Genomic DNA, 17,655 nt, shown 5'->3' with positions numbered 1-17,655 from the left:
CCAAATATGGCAATCAGCTAAACCCTGAGCATATGGGCAAGATTCACCAGCCAGATACCCAGGAAAGAATTTTCTATAGTAACTCAGATCCCATCCATCTAATATCCCATCTCAGGGGATTAGGCCTATTTACCCTGAATATTTAAAGATCCATTACTTACCAAAATCCCATTATCCCATCATATCATCTCCTCCATAAACTTATCGAGTAGAATCTTAAAGCCAGATAGATCTTTTGCCCCCACTGCTTCCCTTGGAAGGCTATTCCAAAACTTCACTCCTCTGATGGTTAAAAACCTTCGTCTGATTTCAAGTCTAAACTTCCTGGTGGCCAGTTTATACCCATTTGTTCTTGTGTCCACATTGGTGCTGAGGTTAAATAATTCCTCTCTCTCTCCTGTATTTATTCCTCTGATATATTTATAGAGAGCAATCATATCTCCCCTCAACCTTCTTTTAGTTAGGCTAAACAAGCCAAGCTCTTTAAGTCTCCTTTCATAAGACAAGTTTTCCATTCCTCGGATCATCCTAGTAGCCCTTCTCTGTACCTGCTCCAGTTTGAATTCATCCTTTTTAAACATGGGAGACCAGAACTGCACACAGTATTCTAGGTGAGGTCTCACCAGTGCCTTGTATAACGGTACTAAAACCTCCTTATCCCTACTGGAAATGCCTCTCCTGATGCATCCCAAAACCGCATTAGCTTTTTTCACAGCCATATCACATTGGCAGCTCATAGTCATCCTATGATCAACCAATACTCCAAGGTCCTTCTCCTCTTCCGTTACTTCTAATTGATGCGTCCCCAACTTATAGCTAAAATTCTTGTTATTAATCCCTAAATGCATAACCTTACACTTCTCACTATTAAATTTCATCCTATTACTATTACTCCAGTTTACAAGGTCATCCAGATCCTCCTGTATAATATCCCGATCCTTCTCCGAATTGGCAATACCTCCCAGCTTTGTATCATCTGCAAACTTTATTAGCACACTTCCACTTTTTGTGCCAAGGTCAATAATAAAAAGATTAAATAAGATTGGTCCCAAAACCGATCCCTGAGGAACTCCACTGGTAACCTCCCTCCAACCTGACAGTTCGCCTTTCAGTAGGACCCGTTGCAGTCTCCCCTTTAACCAATTCCTTATCCACCTTTTGATGTTCATATTGATCCCCATCTTCTCCAATTTAACTAATAATTCCCCATGTGGCACGGTATCAAATGCCTTACTGAAATCTAGGTAAATTAGATCCACTGCATTTCCTTTATCTAAAAAATCTGTTACTTTTTCAAAAAAGGAGATTAGGTTGGTTTGGCACGATCTACCTTTTGTAAAACCATGTTGTATTTTGTCCCATTTACCATTGACTTCAATGTCCTTAACTAATTTCTCCTTCAAAATTTTTTCCAGGACCTTTCATACTACAGATGTCAAACTAACTGGCCTGTAGTTACCCGGATCACTTTTTTTTCCTTTCTTAAAAATAGAAACTATATTAGCAATTCTCCAATCATTCGGTACTATTCCTGAGTTTACAGATTCATTAAAAATTCTTGCTAATGGGCTTGCAATTTCAGGTGCCAATTCCTTTAATATTCGTGGATGAAGATTATCTGGGCCCCCCGATTTAGTCCCATTAAGCTGTTTCAGTTTCGCTTCTACCTCTGATATGGTAATATCTACCTCTATATCCTCCTTCCCATTTGTCATGCTACCATTATCCCCAAGATCCTCTTTAGCCTTATTAAAGACTGAGGCAAAGTATTTGTTTAGATATTGGGCCATGCCTAGATTATCTTTAACCTCCACTCCATCCTCAGTGTTAAGTGGCCCCACTTCTTCCTTTTTAGTTTTCTTCTTATTTATATGGCTATAGAATCTTTTACTCTTGGTTTTAATTCCCTTTGCAAGGTCCAACTCTACTCGACTTTTAGCCTGTCTCACTTGATCCCTACATGTTCTGACCTCAATTAGGTAGCTTTCCTTGCTGATCCCTCCCATCTTCCACTCCCTGTATGCTTTCTGCTTCTTCTTAATCACCTCTCTAAGATGCTTGCTCATCCAGCTTGGTCTACAACTCCTTCCCATGAATTTTTTCCCCTTTCTTGGGATACATGCTGATAAAACCACGTCATTCTGTATTCTTTTTCTTTCATGAAAACATATAGACGTGCACACATGGTAATATATGCTGTAGTATAACATAGACCCCCAGGTTAGGAGGTCGTGTGTCCTGTAGAGGGGAGAAGTAATCGGGCTCCTTGTATGCTATAGTGGCAGGATCAGATCCAAGCCTCAACCTCAGTCTGTTTCTCTCAGGCTAGCAGAAGCTAGGAGTGCATGTAAAGCAAAGCACTCAAACTTGAGGCTCAGATGAGTATTTCTTGCATTGTTTCCTACCCATCTCCTGTAATGGACATGCTTTGCTGGAGGAAGACAGCCCATTGGAAGGAAATCATCAGAGCAATGTCAAGGATAACATTTTATATGTTCATTTGTGGAAAGAAGAAACCCTTGCAATTCTGAAACATATCTGTGGGTGGGTGGAAATTGACCAGCGTTAAAGGTTCTTTGTTCTTTGGCCCTCACTTGGCTTGGTGGCTGTTCTGTTTTTCTGTTACAGTCATCTTTAACAAACGGTGATATCATCTTTGTGAAGTTGCACGCCCCGTGGGAGGTCCTGGGCAGATATGCAGAAGTAATGAATGTAAGAATGCCTTTCAGGTAGGTGTAGTTACATTTTTGTGCTCAGGCTTTACTGTAAAGAGAGTGTAAAACTAAAACTGAAATGCACCCGGAAAAGCTATTCAATGAAATATCTCACATCTTTAGAAAATATAAATGGAGTGACATAGATACCATATTCATTGATATTTCTTGTTAATTTGCCTGCAATTTTAGTACAATAGCAGTTTTAAATTAAGGTGACCTGTAGCAGCACAGCTATTTTTATGGGGTATTCTATCCTTAGGCCCTTTAACCCCTTCACTGCCGAAGCCCCCTGCATACTCGTGCGCTGCTGTTTTTTAAATGGACATGTCCTAGAAATCAATGGTCAGTCAAAACGATCCAGGTACGTACGGCAGCACAGAAGGTGCATGTCTGTTGGACGTATCTGGCATGTACAGCACCTGTAAATTGTCTGTCTGTATAGTGTGTAGTTGGGGAAATACAGAACATAAATAAGCATTCAATCTAATAGAAGATTGGAATTCAGATGGAAGATTTTCTTTTGAAACATAGAATTTCTCTTTGAAGGAATAGAAATTGTATTCTGTGCAATTGATGGCCAAATCAATTCCAAATGGTCATTCAGACCAATTTTTCCCTCTTGTCAAATACTATTTTTATGATGGGTTTCAATCCTGATATTAAAAACAGTTTTATTCTACTTGTTATAAAAACTGTGTTAAAATAGTGTAAAGTGTTTGGCTTAAATGGACCAAACCCAAAGCTTCATAGGTTCTGGTTCTCCTTTCACTTCCTGAGATTACATCAGTACAGCTCCACTGATTTAAGGGAGTTACTCCTGATTTACTCTGATATGATCAAGAGGAGAAGAAAGCCCAGAGTCACAAATGGTGATTGATCCCAGAGTAAAGCCTCTCCGAGAACTTCTATGGATGTCTCCGCCCCATTTTGAGATGAAAATGTGCCTTTTATGTACTACATCCTGTTGTGTTGTCATAGTCTTAGTTATTAGGAAAATTAAAGATGAATTAAGGACAGATTTTCAGGCTCAATCTGCATTTTAACACAAACCTCAGAATTCTTTAGCCTTGTTTAACTTTCCCTTCTGTGTGTGTTTAATATTAAAAAGAAAAAACAATGTAAATTGTATCATGAACGACTGCAAGGGTATTTATACAGTATTTTAAAAAGTGTGCTACAAATATTAAGACAATGGGCCAAGTTCTCTCAATGTAACTCCACTGATTTCATTGGCATAACAGTGGGATGAATTTGGCCAAATAAACTGTAACAGCTCTTGTTTGTCAGATGAGAGCATGATCCAGCAAAAGTAAAATTTTGGGTAGAAAACCCAGGCCTTCCTGATCTGGCTTGCTTACCAGAAGTCACCATTTTCAATAGACAACAGTTTCAACATGCATTTAGCTTATATTTAAAAACTAAAAATGATATTCAGTGGTTCTTTGATGTGCTATCTGTCCATGGCTTCCTTCTTTGCACAGCCATTGAAAGTATTATGCCAGTAATCTATAATATGAAGTCACTGCAATGTTACTGCAAAAATATATATTAGACAAAGTTTTTCGTTAAATGTTTTATACCCAATATTTTAACAGTAACTTAACTGTTTAGATTGTAAACACGAAGGCCAACATTTCTGCCTTGTTTTTTGTTTTCGGTGCCTAATCTGAGACACCTGCGCCCTGATTTTCAGAGCTCCTGAGCACTTGTAGTTCCTGATAACTTAAGTCTCAGCACTTTGGCAAACTAGGCCTTTTGTGTCTCAAGCGGGGGACCCAACGTTGGTAGAAATTTCTGAAGATTTAGACCAGACAAGGCAGCATTTTCAAAAGCACTCAGTATTGGCCTAACTTTGCTGCCACTGAATTCAGTGGGGGAATTAACATTGACATCACCAGAGGCAGGTGTGTTTAAAAGGGGGCAATTGCGCAGGGGCCTGGGAGATTTAAAAGGGCTGGGGGCCCCCAGCCACTGCTGGGAGCACAGCGGGGCTAAGACAGGCTTCCTGCCCACCCTCGCTCCGCACCGCTCCCGGAAGCAGCCGGCACGTCACTGCAGCCCCTGGAGAGAGGGTCTCCGCGTGCTGCCCCTGCCCTGAGCACTAGCTCTGTAGCTCCCATTGGCCGGGAACTGCGGCCAATGGGAGCTGCGGGAGCAGTGCCTGTGGGCAGCAGCACACGGAGACCTCTGGGCCCCCTGCCTAGGAGCCTGCCAGAGGGGTGTGCTGGTCGCTTTTGGGAGCCGCCAAAAGTAAGTACCAACCCTCTGGCCCCCTCTTGCAGCCCAACCCCCTGCCCCAGCCTAGAGCCTGCACCCAAACTCCCTCCCAGAGCCACACTCTGCACCCCCTCCCACATCCAAACTCCCTGTCCCAGCCTGGGGAAAGTGAGTGAGGGTGGGGGAAAGTGAGCGACGGGGGGGGGGGGAGATGGAGTGAGCAGGGGGAGGTGCATTAGAGAAGGAGTGGAACATGGGCATGGTCTCAGGGAAGAGGCCGGGCAGGGGGCAGGGCAAGGGTCTTTGGGTTTGCGTGATTAGGCAGTTGGCAACCCTACCAGCGGGCATGTAGAAGCCCTGACCATGCTGGAAGAGTGCGCCCAGCAGTGCAGCCGGCAGCTCGCTGGGCACCAGCCAGCGCAAGCACAGCACCGCTCAAATGTCAGGCGGACCGCATCCACGCTGGCGTGGCTTGTGTGCGCATGGGGGCCCATTGACTGTTCTGCCCCGGGGCCTGGAATCGCTTTCAGCGGCCTGACTAGGGATAGTGTTAGGTCAGCATGGAGTGCTTTTGAAAATCTACTCCACGATCTGGGCTTTAATGATCTGCAAAATATCTTACATTATTTAAATTCTAAATGCTGGAAGTAACTGAAATTGATAACTAATTTTCATACCTCTATTGTTTTAAACAGCAATACAGCTTTTATTTTAAAAACTTGCCAAACATAATTGCTTCTAAGGCCCTAATGGATATTGCCATGGTATTTTAAAATATGTCCAAATATGCAGAATGAGCTGTGTGGTATGAACCCTTCGTTTTCCAGAACTGGTATAGATCAGCATTAAATGATGGAACATTTCAGAATACATAGAATCTGCCTTGGGTTAACAATGACTTCCAGTGGATGACAAAGTCAAACTAAGGAGCAGGAGACTGGAGTTCAATAAGACATCCAAATCTTGCTGTAAAGAAGATTAAGACACCCACGTCTGAACTGCCCTCAAATTTTTGAAATGTTTTAAGATGCTGAAGGCAGTGGTCCAAATTCTGGCAGGCACTGTGGACAGGAGAATACCAAGAGAACAACGACCAGCAGCAGGAGAACGGGGCGAAACCTGGACACCCCATTCTGGCTCCAACTGGAACTGATAGGGATGTTGCTCTGCAGGCTTTCTGTGACAAGAGCCAGGAAGGGGCAACCTGGGGTTGGGTCATAGGAGTGAGCGGGTGTGGTCAGAATGCTTATACTTGTGCACTCCTGACTCCTCACTGACCCCTATGCATGTATCCCTCCTCCACCCCTGCCCCTACACACAGCTTATTCTGTTCACAATAGGAGTTAGGTATGCCTGATATGAGGGGTGGGAGAAGTGGGTTGCACATGGGGCATGTGCCAACCACATACTAATTTTGCTTCTGCAGTCTACATGTTCATCTGTTTGGGGCAGGGGGAGATTACTTCCCAGAGACCCAGCATTTGTCCTGATAAATACTGCATGTATGATGGTATAGTTTAGTGTCAGGCTTTGGTTTCCACTTTCCTGGATTTTTAAACATTCCCCTATTTAAACAACATGTAATTTATCCAATGCTATATTTAATGATTAAATTATTGATGTTAAAAGCATACAGTTTAATTTATTCACATTTGTATTTGCCTTGTAAAGAGCAGACATCCATGAGCTGAATCCTTTGAAACCAAAATGCCTCTGAATCCCTGTCCTCCAGGCATTATAAACAGCAAAAAGAAAAAAGTAATGACAAAAACAATTACTTTCCTGCAATTCAAACAGTGTCAGAATTTGTCTTGGGCTCCTTTGACAGTTCTGTTAATCTCTCTTTTTAGTCTCTTCCTCCACCTCTTACAGGCTTCTATCTTCAATTTCCTTCCTTGCTAGTTCATACTGTAACTGACGATGGGTTTTCTTCTCGACTGGCTTCATTTTTGCTGTTCTTCCAGGAGAAAAATTTATTACCTGCACCGCCGGCACAAGTTCATGAACAGGTTGGTAAATCACTCAAGCTGGTGTATTTCTTTGGCAGATCAGAGTTGATAGTCAAACTCTTGGGAAGGTTCAAGTTCTAAGGAGAGTTATTAATGTACATTCAAGCCTACCATTCCTGCAAATACAGTGTTTGCACTTTCAAGGTTTCTACCATTTGAGAGAGATTATCAGTTTTACCAGTTTTTCCCATTTTAAGTATAGGGAATCTCAAACTGGTGGAATCTTTCAAAATGGAAGAAGCTTTTTCAGGACAACAATTGCAGCTATTTCTCTTCCCATGTAGCTCAGTAAGGAATTTTGGGAAGCTAATATCATTAGAATCTGTTATTTTTTATTCCCTTTCAGCAATACACCCTTTCCCTCTGATGGTAATATCAGTGTTATTTATTTATTGTTCTATCAGTGTGCATAGTGCTTTAGAGTAATAGACAATGAACCATATTAATCTCTGGTGTAACTGCATTGAAATCCATTCAGTAACATGAGAAATTAATCTTTCCCAAGATCTCTGCCTTGAAGCACTTCTGCCCAATTGCCAAATGCATTAAAGACATGTTTGATGCATGCTTTGTATCTAACTTGTAAAATAATCATAGGTTTTCAGTCTTCACAATTTTCACCCTTTTTGTTTGACTTAAGCATTTCCTTGGCCAACTAAGCAAAAATGTTTCAAAAAATATCGGAGAAATGTACCAGCTTGGCAAGGCTCGGTCTGTATGCTGGGATTTAGTGCCTGCATGATGGTGGGATTTTCAAAAGTGCTCAGCACTGGTCATACTCTTCTCTCCTGGAAGTTAATAGTGACACTCCCATTGATTTTGTAGTGGTATGGCTGCTTATTGCCTCTTGAGCACCCCCTAATGGACAGAGGTCACTGTACAGCAGCCTGCCTCCATTGCTGGCCCATCTATTCAGGGCCCTTTAAGAAGTCAGAGTTCACAAAGTAGTTCAAAGAAACCCCAGAAGGGACCCCAGGGAGCTGTCTGGTGCACACAGTCGTCCCGTCCCTCCAGGTCCCCAAATCCAGTTCAGTGTCCCTCGCCCAGTAGTCCAACACAAACTCTTTCGGAACAAAACACAAACTGACTCGGTCTTCACCCCTGTTTCAGATGGGCACAGCCCCTTCCTCACTGAGGCTCAGTCTCTCCCCTGCTTCTTGGGCAGGGTGTCTCCCAGGTCTCCCAATTTAGAGAGCTTCCTCCTGCTTCTTGCAATCTCGGTCATTCTCCCAACTCCTCCCCCCATCCCCTGCAGCTTCCTGCTGCCTTTTACCCAGGGATCACCTGATTCCACCCAGGCTTTGTGATTAATCAGGGCTGGATTAGCCCCGGGGTCTCCAGCCCATGGGCAAACCAACTTGTTACAGACTTCCAGGGGAGCAGAGTTAGGCCAACACTGGGCACTTGTGAAAACTTCTGCTTGAGAGTGATGGGTGCTTCACACTGCAGATTTGATAGAAGGTAGATATTTTACAGGTAAAGATAATTTACTGTAGATTGACAAGTTTATTTGGAATGTATTAAAAAATCAATCTTTTTACTTTATTATGATATTAAATTCCATTATTCCCTGCTGATGGTATGAGGGTATCAGCATTGTTTTAATATTATAGTAAACACATGGTTTCACTGATAAATGGTATATGATCTCTCCATGGAATACAAATCATTTCCTTGGTGGACAGAAAAATACAGTGAATCCTAAAGCTTGTTACTTCCCCATCTCCTAAATAAGTGCTGTAGGGTTTGGTAACTTTAGAATCTCAGAAGGTAAATGACTTTTCTAAGGCAATATCAAGTATGAGGGTACTAGTGGAGTTATATCAGCCCAGGGATGAATTCAGCCACAAAGTGCTATAAAAGTCGTCATTCCCTGACACCTACACTGTAGAAAGTGGGCAGATATTGCATACCTGAAGCAACACATTGTTTTTTGGCCAGACGGAAAGAGTTAGTGTTTCGTGACCACTTGCACTGAATGTAAAATCATTCCTGATCCACAACTGGTGCAGTGCTTGAATGGAGTCACTACTGAGTCTCTCTCCTGCCACCCCAATCTTCACAACTGAATGGCACTGAGTTGATTTGGATTGTAATTAAAGGCACATGGTTGGTTTGACCAAAATAATGGCACACATGGAAGGAGCATGCATAGGTTTCGTGTGTGCATGTATGTATGTAAGTATGTATGTATTCATATTCAATTTTGTGTTTCCATTTGCTTGCTTAATGAGTCAGTGTGCCATTTGAGCCCAGTATAATGAGTGATCTGATATTTTATAGTGTTTAAGTTCCTGGATGACGAAAATACCTGGCTAAATCTAGACCTTGTATTATTTCAGCCCTATAAATAGTTCCTTGAGACAAAAATACAAACCAAACAAAAAATCCTGGAGAAAAACAAGCACAAATAACAAAGTGTTCAGCTTTATTTCCGGTTCTGAAGAACGCTAATATACAAATCCAGTATGAGGCAATGGGGACAGGTTCAGTTAAAATGAGAAATGACTTGAACGTTTGTCCATTTCTTGAGCTAAACCCAAAGCTTTTTTGAAGTTTGGGCAATTTTGATAAAGGACGTGTTTCGGGGTGCAGTCTAGTGCAGGCCACCCTGCAGCATGGCACAACAGTCACCCAGCCCTCAGTTTCCCACTCAGACAAAGGCAGGTGCACCCAGGCATTTTAAATAACGTTCTCCCTCTGATTGTCTGTTTTATTACCATAACATGAAATAAACTTTAGAGCTGATTTTTAAGAAATGGAATTTCTGTACCACAAAAAATTCCAATATTTTTGTCCATTTGTTTTCATTCAGAATTGAAATTAAAAAGTGTTGATATTTCTTGGAACAAAAAGTTCCAAAAATTTTGATTTGGAAACTCTAAATCTACTCTTTTTTATTGAGTTTGTCGACATCATTAACATCATGGGAGTCCCATGTGGCACCATGGTGGCCAGCCACAGGGAGAAACTGCAGTGCATCATGAGAAATATAGCCCTATAGGGGAAGACAAGGGCATGAAAGATCTGGAACTACAACTCCCATGAAGCACTGTAGCAACTCGGACAAACACTGAGATTAATGTCAACCCAAAATGAAACATTTTGATTTTCCTAATGGAACATTTCACCAAAAATCAATCTTTGCCTACAGAAATTTTTGAATTTGACAAAACTCCCAAAACCCAATGAGAACGTGTTTTGTTTGAATTTCTTTGACAAGCCCAAAGAAACATAAAGTATCTGTGGCTCTACTAGATTTAAACGATTCCTCTCCTAGTTGGCAGAATTCTCTACAGCCCTCCTTCCAGTAACTGCATCACTTACATCCTTGGTGTAGGGTTCTCCACAGCCCTCCTTTTAGGTGCTGCCCTAGCAATCCTTTATCCCGTACCTATAGGGTTCTCTGCAGCCCCCCAAGGGGTTTCAGTCCTTCTGTCCTTGGCGCAGGGTATCTCACAGCCTTCCTTCTAGGAGCTGGGTCTGAATCCTAGCAAGCTCCCTGGCAACCTGCCACCATTCTTGCTCTATGTCAGAAGAAACTTCCTATACTCCCTGCAGGTCTCCCTCACTCTATGAACCTCTTATAGGAGGTCCCACCTTCAAGCAGCTGTCATGTGATCCTTGGTCACATGACTCAGGTACAGGCCACAGCTTGAAGGTTTTCTTCCTTTTCTCCCCCCCCCCTTGCTGGTAATAGCTCATCTTAAGTGATCACTCTCCTAACAGTGTGTATGATAACACCCATAGTTTCATGTTCTCTGTGTATATAAATCATCTCCTCACTGTATTTTCCACTGAATGCATCCGATGAAGTGAGCTGTAGCTCACGAAAGCTTATGCTCAAATAAATTTGTTAGTCTCTCAGGTGCCACAAATACTCCTTTTCTTTAAGCCCTTACAGGCACAGCTCACACTGTGACAGGATCCCAATGAGGGGATCCCAACATAGATCTGCACACCTCCTGTCATCCTCCATATTCCTTACCCAAAGATCATTCCTTTGGTGGGGAGGAGACCAGACAGCCCATTTTCCTCTTCCAGGAGGTTGGAGTAATAAGTATCTGTTTTGGCCAAGAGGGAGTTTTGTGAGGACCGGAAATGGAGAGTCACAAGAGAGGTTGGGATAAATTTGGGAAAGGATCTGAACTTTGAAATGCTAGCTGAACTAAGTCACTGAGCCTTTAGATGGTCACCTGTAAGTCCTGCAATGTTTTTGAGAAAGTAGCTCAGGAGAGGGACATCAGTTAATTTTTCTTATGTGATTTTTTTCCCTGCCTTTTTTTCATTATGGTTTATATTGCTCTAAAAGGCACAGTAATCCACACATAACTAGCTAGAATGAATTATTTCTGTGTAGGTGGCTGTGTGTGCTTCTCTGTTTTCCAAATTCTATCCACTTAGGGCTCAATTCAGCAAAGCACTTAAGCACATACTTAAAGTTAATCACTTGCTGAAGTCCTTGCTGAATCGGGGCCTAAATGGACTTCTACTCTTGCATGTTCCCACATCTGAAGCTTAAGCCATAGTGAACAGTGATTCCTAGTGAAGAATCCTAGAAATTAAAAATGTCCAAAGTTCTGCTGTATTATGTCATCCAGTCCATTTCCCTGCCAATGACAGATATGTCAAAAAGAAGCTTTCTCTGGTCATGCTAGCAGCTAGTCTCAGCTGGAGTGTATCCATTGCATATCTTACCTCTCTACCTCTAAAAACTGATCTAATGTTATGTATCATTTTAAATTTTCAGTTTTCCACTGTTTCACGGTATGTCTACACTAGAGCTGGAAAATGTAAATTCCAGCATAAGTAGATATACCTGCACTAGCTGCACTAAAACCAGAAGTGTAGCTTCAGTGATGTGAGTGGCAGGATAGTCTATCCACCTTGAATATGTACCTATGGTCTTGAACAGAACCATATTTGGGATGGCTGGCCCCTTCTGCGGCTCATACTGCCACAGCTACACTTCTATTTTTAGCACACTAGCTCTGAGCTAGTGTGGGTATGTTTGCTTCAGCAGGAATTTATACCTTCCAACTCTAGTATAGCCATGCCCTCAGAATCTTTCCAGATCCTCGATACCCCATTTTGGGAAAGGATTATTACTATGTTGTATTTTCTCAGTATCACCTATTGTTCCATATGATATGTAGTGAGAGCTACCCGGTTGATTTGTGTAACGCTAATGAGCCATAGATTAGCCTCAAAGAAGCAATGAAACACAGCACATTTTTAACTCTTCTTGTCTGAGTGTTGAGTGAAGGGCAGTGTTTGTTGGTGTCAACCCTTTGCCTCTCCCTGCTTTTTTGAGTGAGTGAGAGAGCAAGCAAACAGCGTGAAGTAAAATCCTGCATTAGTGGCTGGTGGCCATGCTAAAGCAGTATGAAGGCATCTTCTAAGAGTCTGATCCTTTTGATTATCAGAGGAGAGAGAGTGGCAATATATTCTAGACCTGTTGGAGCATGCATCCCCTTGAGAGCTCTGTGTCGTCAGGGAAGGAATGAGTCCACTGAGCATGCCAAGGAATTGGAACCTTATGAATGACAAATCAATCAAATTCCAAACGTGCTCAGTGTGAAGTCAACATGAATAATTTATTGTAAGCCCTGTGTGTGCTGAGATAAAGCTGCAGCAGACATATCTCGAATGTGCACATTGTCTTACAAGATGAATGGGGAGAGGACTGCAGATTAATGAGCTTTCTAATACTCTTGAAAATCCAGATGATTTTACTCAATTTATAAGCATGAAACTGGATGTTTGAAGACATTTGTGTTGTCCTACTCTTCGCACCCCACATTGTCATTAAACTAACATAAAATGTAGTAATATTGGGTCTGGTTTTCCCCTGCAGGAAAAGCTGCAGGTCAAAGGAGATTAAATCCTGTGAGGGAAAACTTCCCTGCTATCATCTTGGGATACCCCTCTGACCTTGCAAACAATGTGCGTGAAGTCTAAGGCCTTCTGTGTGGAGACTCTGTGCTGCCACAGTAGATATAGCTCCTGCAACTCTAATCCTATTTCTTGGCGGTGTGGTGCCAACGTACCCCCACTGGGGAGGAGGGGGTTACAGAAAAATAACACATCCCCTGAAAAATCCCTGACAAACTCCTGTTTAAGACTCAGATACTTCTCCACTTCTGTCCTGGGTCAGCAAGTAAAAATGCTGGTCACCTTAAGTAAGGGTGAGGATGGCTTGGAATAAAAGTGCTATCCGCGCAGCAAACCCTATTAATTTAGAAGAACAATTAATAATGATAAACTTGTCTGCTAAAACTTAGTGGGCACTAAAGCTGGGGAAGTTATTTTCAAAATCAATTCAAATATTTAATTTATCCCTTTTTCCCATTTTGAAAATTGCATCTAAACAGATCTCAGTTTCCCCATATTGATTTGTTTGTTCAAGATTATTCAATGAATGTTTTAGATGAACATATTTCAGCCTGTGGTCAGAGCTTAATTTGTGCTGGGGCTTGCTGAGGCTGACCCCCGCCTACTCTAGGCTTGGCAGTTCATAGCCCCAGCACCTCTGGGCTCCTGGCCAGCAGCTGCCGCTTTCTGGCCACCCAGCTCTGAAGGCAGTGCCGCTGCCAGCAGCAGCACAGAAGCAAGGGTGGCAATATCATATCATGCCACCCTTACTTCTGCACTGCTGCTGTCAGTGGTGCTGCCTTCAGAGCTTGGCCCCTGGCCAGCAGCCACCAGTCTCTGCCCACCCAACTTGGCACCTCCTTTGTTACAAATTAAACACTGCCTGTGTATTGTTCATGAACTAGTCACTGCTAGTATTGGTTTGAGTATCTGAGATTCATCATTTTAGCTGATCACATGGTATTGTTACTGTATCCTAATTGGATGAGTGTAGTTCTTAGGGTATGCCTAAGGTATAAATTCCAGCTTGAGCTGACATATCTATGTTAGCTCTGATCAAGCTAGAACACTACAAATAGAAGCATAGCCACGGAAGTGCGAGGGGCGGTATGGGCTTGTTGCTGGAAGTCCGAGTCCATCTGAGACCAAAGGTACGTAGTTGGGTGGCTCGCCCATCCTGCTGCTCTCGCTGCTGCAGCTACACCTTTATTTATAGTGGGCTAGCTCTGTCAGAGCTAATGTAGGTGTGTCTGCTCCAGCTGGAAATTATACCTTCCAGATCCATTGTAGAAGCTTTCAGTGCAAACATGCCCGATTTAAGAATTTAAAATTTATATTCTCTGACTATTCTTCTATGTTCACTTAAAATTTCCTGTTCTGGCAAGCAGTCCTAATGGTAAACTCGTGCACTAGAATACTCACAGAAAGAGAACATGCAAGACACACAAACACAGGCAGAGTAAATGTGTTTAAAAATTCGATCCAGTGTTTGTGAATAACGGTTTGTAGTACTTACCTACCTTTAGAGAAGACACAAAAGTGACTCCAGTTTCAGAATTGAGGAGCCGAGGATGAAAGTTGCTATTTTTTTCTATTCTGAATGGGAATTTGAAGTAATTTTCTCACACTCTCAACTACTTCAGTAGGAATATCTGAAACCCTTCTAACCAGAGATGACATCAGAGAAATCTCAATAACATTTGTTTGGGTTGTGGAGCTATTTAGCTGATTTTTGATTGGAGGAGAAGAGGCAGATAAATTTCCAGACTCTGGGCTTCACTCAACAGTCACTGAAACAAATGGAAGGACTCCCGTTGACTTCAGATGGTGTTCGATCAGGCCCTCTGCCCCGATCTAGCAAAGACTTACCCAATACTTAACTTTAAGTATACAAATAGTTCCATAAATAGGATTATTCACATGCTTAAAACTAAGCATGTGAGTAAGTCTTTGCAGGATTGGGGCCCATGTCTTTTACACACAGGAAGTAATAGTGCAGATGCTAAGGTGTTAAGTGCTCTTGAGAAGCAAAATACGTTTTGCAAAGCAAATTTCTCATCTGTGTTTTCTCTGTAGCATTTTTGTTTGGAGTTGGTTTTGATTTAGAATGTTACCCCCAATCATCTATAATTCTTCTCCTTCCCTTGGTAACTGTGTGTATCTTTGAACGAGTGCATGGCAGATAAACCTGGCCTTCTTTACCTGCTTGGTCTCTGTTTGTTTTCACCTGCTGAAGTGAGATTATTAAATGCGAGAACTGGCTTTGCTGTCAGCTCTCAAACCATGCGCTTTGAGTAGTGTGATTTGATAAAGTGTGCAGTACCTCAAGACGTTGCAGTTGAAACAAATTAATGAAGTGGTTTGTTTTGATAGCCCCCTATGTGATATGAGTCTGTGGTAAATAGCAATAAAAATTATTTATTTTCCTGGGGTTCTGTTGCCAAAGCTTTCTGTTCTGATCTCTGCAATTCTAATGTTTACTTGTCCTGAGTGTAGAATGTCAGTCAATTCCCACATATAGATTAAGCTTTCTGAAAAGCCAGGAAATGAAAGTTTAGAGAGTTGCCAAGAGTTTACTGAGCTTTGTTACGATTTGCAGAGTCATGTACTATAAATTCTGCTGACGCAAATAAGAAGACGCTGCTCTACCAAATTCTGGTTATTCATAATCTGAGCACACTTTGGCTCAAAAATGTCATATTTGGCTGCTTAGTAACCATTAATTCTGAAGTTTTATTTGTGTGTGGTGGTGGGGAGTTGTAAGTAAAATCTCTCTTTAGCTGATTATAATGTAATGGATAAGCCAGGCACTGCTTGTTCTCTGTCTCATTTGATTTTACCTTTTGTGTACTGCAGGATTGAGAGACAAATCTGCAGGTTTCGAGGATGGTTACCTAGAAAACCTATGAGACTGGACAAGGAGACACTGCCAGATCTGGAGGAGAATGACTGCTATACTGCCCCTTTCAGTCAGCAAAGGATCCATCAGTGAGTATTTTATGATTTAGTTTAAATGCAAGGCAAAATTATACTACCAGATTAATCCTGACAAAACCAAAGCTCAGTATATATATTTAGAAATAGATCTGTGTAGTTTCTTGCCATATCATGAGAGTCCACGCAGATCACTGAAATAGCAAGAAGTCTATCTACATTTTGGAGGGCTTGTCTAAACAAACACTTAGTTTGAGGCAAGCTGGGGTATAAATCTACCCTGCATTGATGTCCTGTGCACTACGTGTCCCTGTGGTCCCTGCTATTGTTCACTAAGGGTATGTTTGCACTGCAATTAGACACCTGCAGCTAACTTGTGCCAGCTGACTTGGGCTCGCAGGACTTGTGCTGCAGGGCTGTTTAATTACAGTGTAGACTCTTGGGCTTGGCCGAAATCTGGGCTCTAGGACTCTGTAAGGTGGGAAGGTCCCAGAGCTCGGGCTGCAGCCCTGGCTGGAATGTCTACACCGCAATTAAATAGCCCCACAGTCCGGGAACTTGTAGTGTGTGGCAGCAGGGTCTATGTGAACACTGCAAGCTAGTGCGGGGTAGATTTATACCCCAGTTTGCTGCAAACTAAGTGTTCATGTAGACAAGCCCTGAGTGTTAACATCCAATCCAAACTCCATGGAAATCAATGGAAATGTTCCCCTTGATTTCAGTGGGCTTTCAATCAGGCCCCTATGTAAGTAACTGACTACTCATGACAGTTCCCATAATAACATCTAGGGCAGATTTATAAAGGTATTTAGGTGCCTAAAGATGCAGGTAGATGCCTGGTAGGATTTACAAAAGCACCCAACTCCCATTGAAAGTCACTAGGAATTAGGCACAGACTTATTTTCTATACCTATTCAGTGAGTACCAAAAATATATCTGTTAGAGACTATAGTAACTGAGCCTGCATAGGAAACACAACAACCCTTTTCTTCTGTTTACTTAATGCTAAATAAAGGGTAAAGTGCAGCTGTGCTCTGAAAAGAGACCATGTAGATTATGGCACCTTCTTACACAGCAGATCTATGCCCTGTACATACTCAAAGACAGATCTGCTTACATCAGTGACCAAAATACATTTGTATTGCTTTTTATTCCTGTCAGCACTACAAACACAGCTCTGGAAGAGAGTGGAGTTTTCTTTGTTTTCATTGTGCACCATCAAAAGAATTGTTTGCTAAATTCCAGTTTCAGGGCCAGTCAGTTCTACTTGTGCACATGTATGAAAAGCCATAGTATTGCACAGATGCCTCTCGGGGCATAGGTTGGCCTGTAGACTGATGTATAAGAAGGAAAGAATCCAGGTTGATTTTTAGATGCCACGTTGAATTTTATAATGCTGACGAATCTAAGACTAAGAGCCTGCATAATCTGATTCTAGGGGTTCCTGTGGCAGAGTGACACCTGACCTAGCTGTCTTTGCTAAACACCTCACTCTGACTATACTATTAATTAAGATGTATATCGATGTATAAAATAGATCCATCTGCTACACTGGATGCCTTTTGCATGATTAAAAATAACAATACAACAAAAAATAAAAGCAGCAGCAAGCCCCCTGGGAAACTTTAATAAAACTCCACTCCTAACAGAAATCAACAAGCAGGACTTTCTCCACCAAACCTCTACCCCATAAGCAATGACCACAGTCAGACCCCAACCTCTTCAGACACCTGGGCAAAAAGCTGGCATTGCAACATGTCCTGAAAGACGAGGAATACATGGAGTGATCCAGTAGAATTCCAACAAGAATGAAAACCAGGAAATATGGACCTTTAGAAGTAGTTCTTACATTAGTAGTAATTTTGCTTGAATTCAGGGTCCACAAGAAAGTTTTTTAAGAGGCC

The 17,655-nt window shown here is 42.1% G+C and overlaps 1 protein-coding gene across 1 annotated transcript in view; it reads left to right on the top strand.

Annotated features, from left to right (window-relative positions):
• Positions 1 to 17,655, top strand: part of ANO4 (anoctamin 4) — a 307,889-nt gene that overhangs the window by 160,553 nt on the left and 129,681 nt on the right. Inside the window, 3 exon segments of the mRNA XM_043491471.1 lie at positions 2,629 to 2,729; positions 6,899 to 6,943; positions 15,674 to 15,805. Of these exon segments, the coding sequence (XP_043347406.1) occupies positions 2,629 to 2,729; positions 6,899 to 6,943; positions 15,674 to 15,805 (278 nt within the window).

The sequence above is a fragment of the Dermochelys coriacea genome, chromosome 1 (genome assembly GCF_009764565.3).
Source record: "Dermochelys coriacea isolate rDerCor1 chromosome 1, rDerCor1.pri.v4, whole genome shotgun sequence".
In the NCBI taxonomy this organism is placed as follows: domain Eukaryota; kingdom Metazoa; phylum Chordata; order Testudines; family Dermochelyidae; genus Dermochelys; species Dermochelys coriacea.
The sequence above is the reverse complement of the archived record's forward strand: the minus strand, read 5'-3'. Positions and strand labels throughout refer to the sequence as shown.